The sequence below is a fragment of the Perissodus microlepis genome, chromosome 4 (genome assembly GCF_051167445.1).
Source record: "Perissodus microlepis isolate ML-2025 ecotype Zambia chromosome 4, ASM5116744v1, whole genome shotgun sequence".
Taxonomy (NCBI): Eukaryota; Metazoa; Chordata; class Actinopteri; order Cichliformes; family Cichlidae; genus Perissodus; species Perissodus microlepis.
Genome location: NC_140464.1, coordinates 16,100,285 through 16,117,040, shown reverse-complemented (window position 1 = coordinate 16,117,040; position 16,756 = coordinate 16,100,285). Strand labels below are relative to the sequence as shown.

Below are 16,756 nucleotides of genomic sequence, written 5' to 3'. Positions count from 1 at the left end.
AACGTTTAGTGGGTCTCACTAAAATTTTTAACATACTTGGCTCACTTCATTTGTGCCAACTTTTATTACTCTGCATTACCAGGCACGCTGATAGGGCACTGCCATTTTGCCGTGCCAGCCCGGCAGCAGGCATTAAAAGATAACTGATATCCCATTCTGCCACCTGGGAAAGATGTTTGTATCAATCTTCGCAGGACTAGCCCAGTCATTAAGGGTGATTAAATCAGCAAGACATTCTGCATAATCTACAGCTGTCACTAAACATTGGTAATGATGTGAGAAATCTAATTGAGGTGAATGAAGAATTGGCAAGTGATTGAGAGCCAGGAACAAAATGATCTACTGCGCATTTACAAAAGTAGAACTTCATCCAACTTTTTAATAGAAGCAAATAAGTCTTAAAGTATTGTCTCTGGATATGACCTCACGAGAAGCCGCCCTCTCCTTGCGGCTGCCGCAGCAGTCTGTCGACATCACCAGCATTTTGTCATATTTTATGACCGCCATCAATCCAGCAATTCACAAAAGTCTTGGTTTCATTTAAAGTGTCAGACTTCACCAGACATTTAAAGAACAATCAAAATGTATATGGATGTATTTTACAATTCCAAACCAGTTTGTTCTCAGAAAACAACTCATTTTCATTCTAAAGAAAGAAAATTTCTCTGTGTTCACTAAAAATATGAAATATCAAAGCGTGAATTTGCAGTTCGCTGGTTTTTAACCAATCGTGATCCATTATGCAACTTTAAATTGCCCAGGTCTGTGTAGGCCTGTAAAAAACTAAGTAAACCCATAGGAATTAATAATCCAAGCAGCCAGGTGCTTCTAATTAAATTAACTGATCATCAGCAACCACCTGTGAAAATGAGAGGGTTTGGAAGTTTGCTGGCACATTCCGCTGTGTGAACGCAATGCCATCACAGTAAGAGTCCCAGCAAACTCACCTCAAGGTCAGACCGTGCCATTCTCAGAGAAACTGCAGAAAAGCCAGCTCATACTAACTGTTAAAACACGGTGGTGGAGGGGTCATGTTCTGGACCCCCTGCTACAGGACCTGAGCGCTCTGCAGTCAGTGATTCAATCATCAGCTTCTCTGTATACCAAAGTACTCTAGAGTAAATGTGAGGCCATCTGTCTGACAACAATTGCTTGGCTTTAATTGTCTCATGCAACAGGACAATGATCCGAAGCACAGCGGCAAACAGCTGCTGAAAAAAGCCAGGTCAAAGTCTAGACCTCAAACTGTTTAAATTGCTGTGCCTTTCACATACAACAGAACAACAGCAGCGCTGTGCTAGGAAAACAGTTCTTTTCTATGGCTTGTGTTGAAGCAATAAAGGATTCCTGCTGCATCAAGCAAACTGCAGCACAAGCGTACTGGGCTTTGAAGACCTGCACATTTTGCAGTCAGGCAACACAAATTTTGGGCCGTTTGTTCAACATAGTAGTCAGTCACATCCAGATGAACAGAATGAAACTTTTGAAATAAAATTAAAACAATACCGTAAATAAATTAATTAAAAAACTGCGGTAATAAATGGTAATAAACCATTGTTACTCTGCAGTATATTCGAACCTCTTCTACACCTGCTCTTAAATGACAGATGTAACATAATGTGCTTTTTAAAAGTCAGAAAAGTGCTGTCAGGAGTGTTGTGTGTGGATGAGAGGACGGGAGGAAGGGACCCAAACGCTGGACTCACGGTGGAGGATAGTGGTATTTATTGAAACGGCTGGCTGAACTGAAGTGACTGAACAGAACTGAACACACGGGAACGGCAGTGACAACATCAATGACACGACGGTGAATAGAAGGAAACTGAAGACTTAAATACTCTAACTGATGATGACGATTGGAGGCCGGTGAGTACACAGCTGAACATAATCTGACTAATGACACATGCAGTGGAACTAGAACATAATGCACAGAGACAGAAGGTTGGCACAGTGAAACACGAGCATGTAGGAAATAAACTGAACACGAACAAACTGAAATCGCTGGGTCAACGACCCAGGAACCCTGACAAGTGCCAACGTATATACAACATTTCCTCTAAGATTGCTTGAAATATGGATAATCTATAATACCATAACTGGTCAAAACAACTAAAATGCAAAAGATACATTTATAAATTGCTCGTTTGTAATCATCCCCTTGTCATGGGAACAGTAATTTGTTTAGCTTTCACCAGCATGCAGCTTCTAGTGATTTCAGTCTGCAGTTGCACGCCATCAATAAAGAACATGAGGGATTTGTTTTTATGAGAGAAAAACTACCCAATGTGGATTGAGTTACAGGCCACGGTGACTATTTGAAATTAGGCATGATGGTGGATGTCTATTTCCTTTTTTTTTTTTTTGATGACTCTAATTTTTGAATAATGGGCACCCAGCTAACTAATCAGAAACACTCGGGACGGGGGGGGCTATGAACTGAAGACCACGCTGAGGGGAAGAGCGCTGATTTCTACACACCAGATTAAAAGTAGGATTAGCGTGTAAAAGTGGTTTCCCCTTTGAGCAGCCACAAATGAAGATAGTTCATACTGAGCACTCCACACATTTTCCACCCTTACCACAGACTCCGTGGATTCAGGGAAGAAATGCTTGGGGATTTTCTCCCTTTTCTTTGTGGTTAGGCCTCACACTATCTTGTTAAATTCTGACTCCGCTTTTAATTGATGAGAAAGAAATTTGGGCTGGGGAGATTTTCAAATGCTCGTGGCAGTTCAGTGCAAATTAGGGAAACTTTTGAGGGACGCCGGATTAAGAACTTTTACAATAGGATTTTATAGCATTGTTTTTCTGGACACATTTCAGCACATGTTTCCATTTCTATTTTAGACTACAGAATACCAGCTCCAGTTTGCTTATTGAGCATTGATTGGAAAACTTTACAGAGAAGCTTGCACTTAGTTGATGAGGTACAGCGTGTTGCCAAATGAATGGAAAGCTTTCACACTAAAAATAAAACTGTATTCAACTCTTCTGGAAACACTCTTTGGAGGAGCTTTTATTTTTATTTTGCTGCGTCCACATCTGTATGGACAGATGTGGACGCATCTGCAGCTTCAAACAAAGTGTTAACAAACTGTGTGCAGTCACTCACTTTGAATGAAAGAGGTCTGCACCTGGGCGTCATGCATGGTTCTTTTTAATTTGTCAAAGACCCCATTCATTAGTTGGTGAGAATGAATTATGGCTCCGCAGTTTGGCCCGTGAAGATATAACACATCCGTTTTTAATTTCCTCCATTGTGTTAGTAATAACTAATGATTAATGCAACTGTCGTATGCACACGCACGGGAGAGTCCATCAAACACGGGATAAAGACACATATTCACCGAAAAACCTCAGTTGATATATAAGTATGCACATAGAGTCCTGTCACACGGAGCTGCTTTTATGCCTTTCCAAAAATGACATCAAATCAATTTCTTGGCCGTATGAGAGCATGTCTCTTTGATGCAATATGTCATATGCATTCCCTCTGACTCAGTCCTTCCTATGGTTGGTATTTTTTTCCCTAAGAATAGCCACACCACAGCCCCATCTGGTGACTTGCAGTGCAGCACGCAAATCTAGACCTAACAAATGGTCAATTGCTCAACACACAGACAGACACGAGCTGGTAATCAAGGGATAACGCTTTATTCTCTCAAAGAATGGACAGTCCAACGTCTTATTTAAAAATTTATAGTTGTTTTTCAGTTAGACTCAACGCTGCAGCATTCCTGCCTTACACTGTATAGTCAAAAAAACAAAGGCTGGATGCTGATTTAAACTGATATTACACACTACTATAAAACAAACTGAAAACAGTTCAGTTTCCCTTCAGTGAACCATTAAAGAATAGGTACATGTTCAAGCCTGTATTCATATTCACATTGTTTTTCATCTGAACCTGCGATATTTGACGCAATTACCTCAAGCAAGATGAGGTCTGCCAGAATATGCCATAAATGGCATGATACAATACGTTTAACAGGTCTCAGATTCAACCAGCCACATCCTGCCAAGTTATTCTACCCTGTAGTCTTTTTGTGAACCTCTGTTTTCAGACACAATATGTGGTTGTTTATTCTTGCATTGTGATAATCTGTAGAAGAGGAAGTGTTCAAAAATGTTGGCACTTTCCGCGTTTAGATTTTTATACATAGCACATCGCTGGTCCCAAATTCTACAAAAGCCCTAAACTCATCAACATTGAGTCAGTCTGGGATTACATGAAGTTACAAAATGTGTTAAATCCACAGGCTGAGGACAGTTTGCTCTGTCTATGACGTTCACTGTTACCATTCTCATTTTCTTTTCCTCCAGTAAAACCCTTCAAGGGACTGTGCATAACATTTCTGTCTTTTTTTTTTTTTACCCATTTCAGGGTCATGTTTGGGCTGGAGCCTATCCCAGCTGTCATAGGGCGAGAGGCAGGGTACACCTGCACAGGTCACTAACCTATCACAGGGCTATCACAGAGACAGACAGCCATTCACAGTCACACCTGTTGCCAATTTGAACCACCACTTGACCTAATGTGCACATCTTTGGACTCCCGGAGGAAGCTGGAGTATCTGGAAAACACCCACACAGGCACAGGGAGAACATGCAAACTCCACACAGAAAATCCAAGCAGGCCAGTAGCCTCACTGTGAGCCTGTAGTGCTAATCACCGCACGACCACATAACAATTCTCAGATACTAAATGCACACCAGCAGCTCTCTGACAATGTACTCTGATCGACTCTGTTTATAAGACTCAGTTACCACCTGGGCTGACATCATGAGTGATGTCACTGTTATTGTTGCTGAATCGAAAGACTGTGGTCCTCATGTAATCCCTGCTCAAAGCGTCAAAAATACCTTCTCAGGCTCGTTGACACGGTGCTGGTTTATGTGCTGAATGTTAAACCAGAGCTGAGCTCCAGCTTTGAAGCCGTTGTTAAAAACCTGTGAGGCTTTAATACCTGCAGTCACACGGGGACAATGAATAGTATGATTCATACCTCATAAAAGACGACACCTGTGAGCACATAGCATACTAACCCTGTGATGAGGAAAAAAATGGGCCATGGAAACATTTCCCAGCTCCTGAATCTAATTGAATCTGTCATAACTGTTCTAATGACAGACATACATAACCCCAGAGTTCCCTGCAGGCCAGGGCTTGGCACTAAGAGTGTTGCAGACAACATGCCCTACAGGTGTGGGAAGATGATGTATATAGACTCAGGTTACGGCAGATTGGCCTGGGACAGGCTGATGGAGGCTCTGATTGATCCTGAAAACAGAGAAGCCTGTGGGAGAATTGTCTCTGAACCTGGAAGAGAAGTTAAAAAGTCTAAGAACTATCAGGGTACGGTGAAGGTTGACATCCTAGAAGTCAAAATTACACTGGAAGTGCAGAAACACCACAGCTGATAATCTGGGTTAATGGAGGCGCTCTTTTATGTGTCGCAGATTGTTTAAAGAAAATCAAAGAAAGTATCAAATGCAGTATTTAGGTGTGACACAATTAAACATTCGGAAGGAAATACATCTCGGCTGGTTCAATAAGCAGCAAAATACACTCGGTTTAACGAACGCTTTGTTAGTTATACCTGTTAGGCTGCTTGTTAATGCAAATATCTAATCAATTACATGAGATGAGATGAGATAGCCTTTATTTGTCAGTTGCAGGTCTTTTGCCCACAACCGAGATGACAGACCTTGCCGACCGTACATACAATACAAACATCACATTGGGGAGACAGGTCAGGCTAGGTAGCGAGGAAAAAACATTGAAATGTGTAACACAAAAGGATAATACAGGAATGCACAGGTATCAACACACCATAACACAATAAACACAGACAAGCAACATGGGAAAGTGTTCCAGTGTGTACATCTGATCTGGGACCGCTGCAATCTTTCTACTGCGCCTCCAGCTGACCCGATGTCCACATCATGGAGGAGGTAAGCGTTGGAGGTGGCGTTGGATAGGGAGGGTGATGCGTCAGTGAGTGCTTATCAGTATCAATATATGTATGTGTGTGCGTGTCCATCGTTCAGCTGAGACAGTGTCCTTCGCCCCGCCAGGCTAAGTAAACAGTCTTCCAGCCAACCCAGGTGGCCTTGTAGGGAATGGGAAGGAACAGACTCAACACAGTCGTTATCAGGGAGTTTTTGTTCGGCTCCAGCCTTGAGCCCACAGCTGGCGCCAAAGGGGTAGCCGCATTATGATGGTAATTTTTCTTTTGCAAACAACTCATGAGAATTTCAAGCTGTTTTTAACACTCCGACACTGGTCTCTCAGTCTCCCGTTAATAGCTGCGAGTTTCTCCGTGATGTTATTAGCCGTCGATTCTGTGGTCTTGTCACTCTTTTTTGCTCACATAGCAGATTCTGAGACCTCACAACCGCAGCCAACTGATCCGAGATGTTGCTTCCGCCCAGAGATGTTGTTCTGAGTTGATGGTGACAGCACCTTGGTGCATTTAGGGTTGTAGACATGGACAAGAAAGCTGCTGAAGTTCAAACTGAGCATGAAAATAGAGAAGAAAAGTGACTTTTAGTGACTTTGACTGTGACGTGGTTGTCAAAGTATTTCAAAAACTGCTGATCTACTGGGATTTTCCCGCATAACCATCTCTACGGTTTACAGAGAAAGACCCGAAAAAGAGAAAAATATCCAGTGAGCGTTAGTGCTCTGGGTAAAAACTTGTTACTTTGTTAATGCCAGAGGTCAGAGAAGAATGAAGGCAACAGCAAATCAAATAGCCACTTGTTACAACAAAGGTATGCAAAAGAGCGTCTCTGAACACCCAAAGCAGATTCATCCTGTCTTGTACTAACAGTTCAGGTTGTGACATGACAGTGAGTTCAAATGCTCAAATGGCCTCCACAGTCAGCTGATCTCAGTCCAATAGAGCCTCTTTAGGATGTGGTGAGAAAGGATATCCTCATCATAGATGTGCAGCCAACAAATCTGCAGCAGCTGTGTGATGCTAACATGTCAATATGGGCCAAAATCTCTGAGGATGTTTCCTGCACCTTGTTGAGTCTGTGCCGTGAAGAATTAAAGCACTTCTAAAGGCAAAAGCAGGTAGCTACAGTATGTACTGAACTGGCCGGTAAGTGTAGCCATGTTCCTAAATTAAGAACAGCTGGGTAGTGAAACCTGTATTTCAAACTCCCGCAGTGACAAATCTGATGTTACTTTCAGCTGCTCCCTTATTCACAAGGGGCGCCACAGTGGGTTGCTCCACATGTTTGATTTGGCAGATGTACTTTTTTTTTTTTTTTTTTTTAACTCCGGATGCTTTTCCTGATGCAACCCCAAAGGGATTTGTCTCTTCTCCTGGGATTGTAGAAGGACTTTTCACTCATTGGGTAAATGTGTAAACTGCTACACTATGGAACTGATCCCGTGCTAATCAAACAGGTTTTTTCAAACTGAATTCTTCTGAGGACAACAAACATTTTCAACCCATGAGCTTCTCTAAATTTTAATAATTCCTTAGATATATTAAAACTTTAATACTTAAATGAACCATACGTTTTTTTTTTGTTTTTGTGTTTTGTAAAACTCATGGTCTTTCATACAATTTACATCTACACTATAATGTAAGGAATGTTTTCTTAACTTTACCTGTACCTTACTGTTATTATTGTAATTTTAGATTTTACTATATAACCCACTGGGAACAAAAGCAATGCCACTAATTATTGTGGGGGAAAAAAATCAACTTTTATATCAACATTTTGAAGTAATTGTTTTTAAGTATTTTGAGTGTGTTTCAAACATCTGGTGTACAAGATTACGAAGAGACACTTTTTCAACATTAACATAAAAACATATATGTGATTATACATAGATCACATCTGCGCTGAGAATACTATTTGAACTTTAATGCATTTATAAAAAGATGAATACTGATATAAACTGTCATTACCAATGACAAGTATTTTTTTTAATGGAGGACTTGTTTTTATTATGAAATAGCTTTCTTATTTACTGTTTTCTGAAAAATATGAAGTTTCTCAAAAAGGAGAATACAAGGTGCTGTTTTCAAGTTTCTGCAATCCTTTAATTTTTTACAGCAAATGATTAAAAAAAGAATAATAAATTACAAAAATATAATGATCTAATGCTCATTTTAGTTTAGGTTTGTTTTTTTTGTTTTTTTTTAACATCATTACACCTTTCATTTTAATACTATAAATTACTTCATAGTCTGGTGAAAGACATAGTGACACTGTGTGATGAATATGTTTTTTATATCATGGCTAAAATACAGTAAAATAGATTATAGTTGTCCTGATTTTGCTCAAACGGTGTCACGAAACTGTGTGTTGTACTTCGGCTCTTCTAAAATGCTGGGCAAGGCAGCAAGAATTGATCAGAAATACAGTCTCGGTGGCACAGCACTGCCATCTGCTGATGCGCAAAGATTTTAAAAAAGATTGAAGCACCTTCTCTTCACGAGTCTATCTCATCTGCCTCAGTTAAGTCTCTTTTCCCGCTAATGGTCTTGTCTGTCTACGGTAAAGCTCATCGTAACAATGTCCTCGATCCCAGCCTGCAGCTCATCGTGCTCCTGCACGGCGGAGACTCCTTTAGGGGTCCCGGTCAGGATGAGATCCCCTTCCTCCAAGGTGATGAAATCGCTGATGTAGCTGATAAGATATGGGACGGAGAAGATCATCTGAGAGGTACAGCCGCTCTGTCGAAGCTGATCATTTACTTTCAGCCACAGGCTGACCTTCCCCGGGTCAGGGATGCGCTCTTTGGGGATGAACTCGCTGACAGGACAGGAGGTGTTGAAAGCCTTGGCCATGGTCCAGGGCAGACCTTTGGACTTGCACTCGTCCTGGATGTCTCGGGCTGTCATGTCCAAGCACAGAGCATAACCCGCAACATGCTCCATAGCGGCGGACTGCGGGATGGCCGTGCCCCCTTTCCCGATCACCACCCCCAGCTCCACTTCATGGTGTAGATTAGTGGTGTAAAGGGGCACCAAGATAGGCGAGCCCTCTCTCACATATGCAGTAGGAGGCTTCAGGAATAAGACAGGCTCCTTAGGAATCGCGTTTTTCAGCTCTTTGGCGTGATCCGCATAGTTTCTCCCAACACAAATGATCTTCCTCCCCCATTCCCAGAACCGAGAAATATTCCGTGCTGTCATCGTGGAGAACCGTGAGCGGTTTCGTCTGCCTTGAAGCAGTCAGCACGAGTGTAACTAAACGTTGACCGACACCGTTTGACCGCTCCGGAACATCAACCTACGGCAAGCCTGAATGGACATGCGCAGAGCACACAAGTCGAATCAATGCTATCTTATTTGAGATAATTACCGGGACTAAAATGTAAAACAAAACCACTTACTAACTTTATTAAACTACTCTTGTGCAGAATTACGTAAACAAGTTAGACAGTCACGTGTAACTTGTTTACGTAAATAAATACGTAGATAGATCATTCCCGATCTATCTACCCGAGACTTGATTGGCGGAGCCTTGGAGGGCAAAGGTCAAAGGGAGCGGAGGCGGAGGCGGAACTGAACCAAAACCAAACTTTTCTGGTTTACACAAACGTGATAAGACTTTAGCTACTGTTGTTATGTTATTCAAGTCACTAGTAGGGAGTGCCTGCACTCTATTAGGAGCTGCGACAGCCTTAAAATTCGGTACGTCCACACGGTTTTCTCATTTTCAGCCCGCGAAGGTTTAGCGTAGTTTTCGCTTGCTTCGCTGCCGTTAGGTGGGTAGGTGGCGTTTGTTCGTTTGTTTATGTTTTGTCGTCTTAAGATGGGGGGGGGGAGCTGTCACATGAGCACAGCCGGCCTGTCTGAGCTCATACCTGTTTCCTCTTATATAACCTCCTCTATGACTGTCATATCGGTGTAATTAATTAGCGTGCCACAAAAAATCCAACACCGAAGCGTGTTAACGTGTGGCCTTCACTTGTCCAGCGGGGCGGTGAGGTGTCTTAAGTTTCTCGCGTTTGTGGCATTAAACGAATGTAAGGCAAGGAGTATGTGAATATATTACAGAGGTACAGGGGACTAGAAGTTAAACTGTCCCGATTTCTGTCTGATGTGGCTCGGTGTTAAATATTGACTTTTATCCCCTCTTGAAGCTCCGGTGGAAGTCAAGGCCCAGGCAGCCGCCCTCCTTCACAGTGTGGTCAGGAAATCTAATCTGGTGGAGCAAGCAAACATGAAGATTGAACTGCTCCCTGCGCTGTCTGACAACTACATGTACCTACTGATCGATGTGGACTCCAGAGAAGCAGCTGTTGTAGACCCCGTGGAGCCAATAAAGGTCTGTTCAGTCACTGTATCATATCAAGTAATGTTATATAAATCAGTTGACAACACTTTAACACCAATGCAGAAAGTCTACCTACAAGTGAATGTGTTAACCTTTACACACTATTCAAGTCAAAATTGTGTCCTTTTAAAAATATTTGATAGCAACATAGTTTTCATTTTGTTTTGTCTTTTATTTATTTTTTTTATTTTGAGCCTGAAAGTATTATTATTGTTGTTGTTGTTGTTGTTGTTACTATTATCATTATTATTATAATTATTACATCTGAGGAAGTGTCTAGTTACAGGACAGTTTGCAGTTCGTTCAAGGTGCAATTGTACCTGCTGCCAGTTCACCTGAGGTTAGTGTGTGTGTGAGGAATAACCAAGTTAAATTAAGTATTTACTACACAGAGTACTGTAGTAGTTGCTTCATTTAAATGAGAGAAAGTGTGTGAAATAGTTTAGACACTTTTTTTGTTTAGTTTTTGTGTTTCTGACTGACTTTATGACTATACCTAAAATGATCCAAAATCTTATACTGTTGTACAGGTGCTACAATCTTTTGTAAACTGAGGCTGTTTGTGATGAAATGTGATTTTTAGATCTACCAGTGTGGGTCAAATAAAAAAAAAAAGGGGTTTTAGGGAATCTTGTGTGCAAGTCATGCCTATGTGGGTTTTTTCCTTCTTTATTTTTTATTGGACAGAGGTGACAGACGTCAAGGGGGACCTTGACACTGTCACGTAGACTGTCTGCGTCCTCACTATATTTGCCCAGGTTCCCACAGAGACCGGTACCAGCTGGTCTGTGAGATGGAGTGATCTCCAAACAGTGCACGAGAGGTTACATAGATGTCAGTGAGTGCCTTTAGGGATGGTGCCTTGACACAGACATGAGATTTGAAATGACTCAGCATGGTGGTGCAATGGTTAGAAGTATTAGGATTGTTGCCTTTCAGCAAGATTATAAAGATACCTGAACTGGCATTTAGGTGAGTGTGGGAAACACTTGCGCAATTTCCACACATGCAAGGTGTCCTACCACTGCCCTGAATAAACACATTAGTTTGCAATGAACAAGTTATTGAATTATTATAGATATTGTTATAGGCTGCAGTTACAAGGATTTTTTTATGACATATCAAGGGGCAGTGTTTAACAGTTGTAATAGTTTTGCATTGTTATATAATAAATCCCAAAAGTTGAGGTCATTAACATTTTCACTTTGAGTAGAATATAATTAAATCATAATTTCTCTCCTGCTTTCAAGTATTAGATTTTTTTTTTCCACTAAAAATGAATCTTGTAAATCTCAAAAATACACTATCTGGTCTCTGAAACATTAATTAAGCATTAATCATCCAATTTTTTTAGATATGCTATTTATGCATATTCTATTTATATAATCTGTAGTTCAAAATGTTGTATAAACATTTATACCAGTTCTTAGCATGGGTCAAAACTGACCCCAACCATATTCTGAAGGCTTGAAATGCGAACAGTTTATAAGGGTTAAAATAGTCATTCATCAATGAGAATACATATAGTGTTCAGCATCATAACTCTGAGAGAATCCACTCTGCATTTTGCTGGTGATATTGTGGACTTAAGAAAAATACATTATTGTTATTATTATTATTGTTGTTGTTGTTGTTGTTGGGTGTAGGTCAAAACATAACCCTAGACTATTGAAAACACTACGTAATTCTATCCAAGCATGATAGATTTCTTCTTATTTATGTATTTATTTATTTTACTATTTTTATTTCATTATTTTTGTATGGGAGGTGCCTACTTTCAGGACAGTTTGCAGAAAGGTGCAGAGTACCTTATATCAGTTTGAGGTTAGTGTGTATGTGAGAAAAGGTTAAGTATGTACTGGATAGAATACTGTAACTGTTGCAGGAAAATGCATCCAATCTTTTTATTCAGAGAATACTGAGAATGAAATTTGATATGATGTGCATTTTTATCTGCCCGACCTTTGTTTGGGCATTATAATGATATGTAGTGAAGGACAGACACATCTTTCCAACTACGCAGTAGTCCTTAGTTTGGAAGAAGACCAATCTCCTTTCAACTATATACAGAATCTGCCTAGTTTGAAAGTCTACTATCAAGTCAAAGGTATTTGTAATATTAGAAAATATCAAGTATTTGGTCATTACTACATTTAAAACTAGCGTGTGAGTAAGAAATACCAATTTGATGTTTTCAGCAAGTTTTCAGCAAGTCCAAAATCCAAGAACCCTGACTGGCCCTACTAAATTAGTAGTAGGGCCCAAATCTGTGAATTCTCCATAGAAAAAGCTGTAACAAACACCTTTTTCTCTCCTATTCTTGATTAAGACCTTTAATAACTAATTGTTGTTGGATATTTATTGATAAATTAAGTAGTTATATTGGCATGGCTCCACTCAGCATTTTTTTTGTGTGTGCTTTGAACAGGTTGTTGAAGCTGTCCGAAAGCATGGTGTAAAACTCACCACAGTTCTAACCACCCATCACCACTGGTAAGCTACTGCTTATTTTATAACATTGATGAATTTCTTTATTTTTTTCAAGATAATTTTTCCATAATAAGTAAGCTAAAAAATTACTTATTGTACCTGTTAAGGCAAAAGATACATTTTATATTCATCACCATTACCATTAATATAACCACGTTCACATCCAGCGTGCTGTGTGAACAAAGTATTAGGTCCACTCTGATCATGGAAGGCTGTGACCTACTGTACTGTACTCACTCAAAATTTGTAAAGTCTTTTTTAGGACAAGGTATGCTTATATATTTCTCCACCTGTTTCTCACGCAGGGCTGCAGTAGGAGTCAAGTGATTTTGTTTGCTTTGATTTGCTTTCTTTTCATTTTCTCATGCTGATGTGCATCTTACTACCTGGTCACATGCTGCATTTAGCAGCAGCATTCTCCAGTCTAACAAAGTGCTTCTAGGAAAAGCTTGTGGCAGATATTGTGTTTAGCTTGATGCTGACTGACAACACAGACCACAAACTACCTGCATCATTATACTAGCATTACTATAGTAATGGTGCAAATAGCCTGCAAGAGAAGGAATGATGGCCTAAAAGGTGTTGCTGTGCAAACATGATCCCAAAACATCAGATGCTGAAGTCAGAAGATGCTCCTACTACTTAAGACGTCATCACCCCGCCCATTTCCTGTCATTATGTTTCCCAGAAATCAGCAAATTGTCTTGATTGTTTTGCTGTGAATACCATTTACTGGTATTAAACGCTACTGCCCACTAAATGCACGCTTTATAGATAAACGTTTGCTTTGGCTTCTTATGCTAAGAACCCGCTAAACCTGTATTGGACAAAAGAGTAATACCAACACACTAATTTTCTGTTTTAGGGATCATGCCGGTGGAAATGAGAAGATGTTGAAACTAATGCCAGGTCTGAAGGTCTATGGAGGGGATGACAGAGTTGATGCCATTACAAAGAAAGTTTCTCATTCCAACACTTTCAAAGTGAGACGAGCAAACTCTCTGCTCTGTGGTCCAACAATAAGCTTCAAATGAACGATTGCTCACTTATGTTTTTCTCTCCTCAGGTTGGCTCACTCCATGTTAAATGCCTTTCTACTCCTTGTCACACGACTGGTCACATTTGTTACTACGTGACCAAAGAAAACAGCACTGAACCACCAGCTGTCTTTACAGGTGTGGTTACTTAAGTTAAACATTTATATGAGATAAACTGCGAGTGTAAATAAAGACATGTTTTGTGTGAACTTAAAGGCCCTAAGAACTCCTGTTTTTCCCATTCAGGGGATACTCTGTTTGTGGCTGGCTGTGGGAAATTTTTTGAGGGTACAGCAGAGCAGATGCACAAAGCCTTGATAGAAATTCTGGGGCGCCTTCCTCCTGAAACGGTAACTGCAAACATAGGCATTAATTTTACAGATTTTTAGGATGGAAAAGGAAAGACTTAAATTCTTCAGTAGTTGATGAGTTAACTTTGCTGTATGTTTAAGGTGTGTGACTAACTTAGTGTGTTTGTGTTTAAGCATGTCTATTGTGGTCATGAGTACACCGTCAACAATCTGAAATTTGCACGTCATGTGGAACCGCACAATGAAGTAATTCAGAAGAAGTTGGCCTGGGCAAAGGTATGTGATTCATACAGTAACCACTTCAAATCAGTTATCCTTAATTAATTAAAACAACTTTGCAATTTTTGTGTATTTATCTGTCTGTAGGAGAAGTGCAGCAACGGAGAACCAACTATTCCGTCCACTCTGGCAGATGAATTCACATTTAACCCCTTTATGAGAGTAAAGTATGTATAACTTCATTAAAAACAGCCATGTGAAAAAGAGTTTTCACAGGACTTAATGCAGTCCTGTAAAAAACTAAGTACAGCAATACTACTTCTATAGGAATTTAGAGAATAAGCAGTAGCCAGATGCTGCTAATGAAATGGACTTAATTAACTGATGATCAGCGAGTGTGAACTTGTAGAAAAGCTGACATTTGGGCAGTTTGCTGGTCTGGTGTATTTAGGGGTCTGTTAATATAACTAAGGTAATACAAGTCTTCCCAGGAGTAGATGTCCCGGCACAATCATCTAACAGTCAGACTGTAATGCTCAAAGAAAGTGAAAAAAAGAGAGCTCCATCTTAAACTTGACAGGCATAATTTAGCATGTTAAATGTAAAAGTTTGTGACATTACAATTAGAAAAATACTGAACAAGTAGGGCTGGTTTGGAAGGGTTGACAGGAGAAAGCCTCTTCTCTCTAAACAGAACATGGCAGCATGACTTAAACTTTGTAAAGTTGGATCAAACCACAATTGCCTTTGGACAGACGACACAGGAGTGGAGATGTTTGGCCATAATGTACAGCGCTAACACAGCATATTTGAGGTGTTATTGGGGTGATGATTTGGGCTTGTTTTGATCCACACGACCTTGGACATGTTGTCCAAAAGAATTTTAGAATCAAATGTGAGGTTATCTGTCCAGAACTTAAACCTTGGCCCAAATTGGATCATGCAACAGGATGACGCACAGGAGCAAATCTATACCAGCATTGCTGAAACCAAAAAGAGTGGAGGTGTTGCAATGGCCCAGACAAAGTCCAGACCTTAATCCTGATTAAAATGCTGTGGTGGGACCTTAAGAGTGCTGTGCAAAAACAAATGCCCACAACTATCAATGAACTGAAGCAACGTCATGTAGAGGAGAGTATGTCGAAATTCCTCTGCAATGATGTGAGAGACTGCGAGTCATACAGGAAATCATTACTTATTGCTGCTAGAGCTGGTCTACAAGCTACTGAACCTGGGGTGCACTTACTTAGTACAGGGCCCTGTGAAATTTCTCTTTTTCACATCACTGTAGTAGTAATTACAGATGATTATAATTTGTTTTGAGGTACCTACAGTGAGAGTGCTGCCTGACTACATTTGTTTCCCCCCCCCAATGTGTAATTTAGAGAGCCGTCCGTTCAAGAGCATGTGAAGCAGACAGACCCTATCGAGACCATGAGAAGTCTTCGGAAGGAAAAAGATAATTTCCGAGTGCCCAAGGAGTGAAAGTGCACCAGAGTTGGCATTTCAACTGATTACAACACTGCAAGCTGTCAATTATATACTCAAAGAAAGAAACCGACTGAAAAACGGCACATCCATTGCATTGACTTTAACTCAAGGTCCATTTTTTTCTATCACAGTGTTCAGCATAACATATTAGACTATAAATCTATAAATAAGTCATTCTTTTAGATATATTTGAGTTTTTTGGGTTGGCAGTTTTAAGGAATAAATGGCCATTATTTGAATGTTTTAAAATGAGAAAAATGTAGTTATTCTGTAAATGTATCAGAAAAGTTATTTAGTCTTATGCTTTAATATATTGATGTTCAAACTACTGTTTCACTCAGCGTTTAAACATTTAACAAGACGAGGACCACATGAGTAACAAATGTTGGCGTATGTGGACACTTTCTGTGAGTTGGTTTAATAATAGGTAATCATTTCTTTGCCTACAAAGATTTGTATCAATGTTTCTTCATGTCATTTATTTTCACGCTTGCTTAAAAGATGCTAGTTTGGTTGTTTATGTGCAAAATACAGCATAGCTGCCTTTACATATAAGTAATCAAAGTGATCTGTGAGCTCAGCCTTGTCTACCTCTTGTGTCAGCATTGTTAGAAACCCCAAATCATATTTTGCTCGTAAAGTAAAATCTTTCAAGGACTATTGCATGAAGCAATTTGGAAAAAGCAATAAAGCACATTTGTTTCAGTAGGTTCACACAAAAGTTTGTGTCAATAAATTGTGTCATAAGCAAAATATATTCCTGATGCAGAATAAGGCCATTAAAACTGTTATATTCTCATATACATCTCATATTATTGGATTATTACAGTAGTAGAAGTTTGCCTTTGGCGAACGCTTTCATCGGTGTTATCTAAATTTTCCAGTTACATTTTG

General features: G+C 40.0%; 1 protein-coding gene across 5 annotated transcripts; it reads left to right on the top strand.

Annotated features, from left to right (window-relative positions):
* The first annotated feature begins 8,434 nt into the window (after positions 1–8,434).
* On the top strand, positions 8,435–16,661 carry LOC146388648 (hydroxyacylglutathione hydrolase, mitochondrial-like). 5 transcript variants are annotated; one of them, XM_084926086.1, is made up of 9 exons: positions 8,435–8,694; positions 10,121–10,305; positions 12,743–12,807; positions 13,670–13,787; positions 13,871–13,979; positions 14,088–14,191; positions 14,327–14,428; positions 14,519–14,598; positions 15,757–16,661. In XM_084926086.1, exons 1-9 carry the CDS (start codon positions 8,508–8,510, stop codon positions 15,854–15,856), a joined length of 1,050 nt encoding a protein of 349 aa, XP_084782212.1. In that variant the 5' UTR covers positions 8,435–8,507; the 3' UTR covers positions 15,857–16,661. The 5 variants fall into 5 exon arrangements, with proteins under 5 accessions (XP_084782212.1, XP_084782213.1, XP_084782215.1 ...); XM_084926087.1 differs by lacking the exon at positions 8,435–8,694 and adding an exon at positions 9,506–9,668; XM_084926089.1 differs by lacking the exon at positions 8,435–8,694 and adding an exon at positions 9,723–9,742.
* The last annotated feature ends 95 nt before the right edge of the window (positions 16,662–16,756 follow it).

What these genes read in the sequence shown, in the direction of transcription:
- LOC146388648 (XM_084926086.1), top strand. Translation starts at nt 8,508, where the DNA reads ATGGTCTTGTCTGTCTACGGTAAAGCTCATCGTAACAATGTCCTCGAT. An exon ending in ACCACCAGCTGTCTTTACAG is followed by an intron (nt 13,980 to 14,087) that starts GTGTGGTTACTT and finishes TTTCCCATTCAG; the next exon opens with GGGATACTCTGTTTGTGGCT. An exon ending in GGCGCCTTCCTCCTGAAACG is followed by an intron (nt 14,192 to 14,326) that starts GTAACTGCAAAC and finishes TTTGTGTTTAAG; the next exon opens with CATGTCTATTGTGGTCATGA.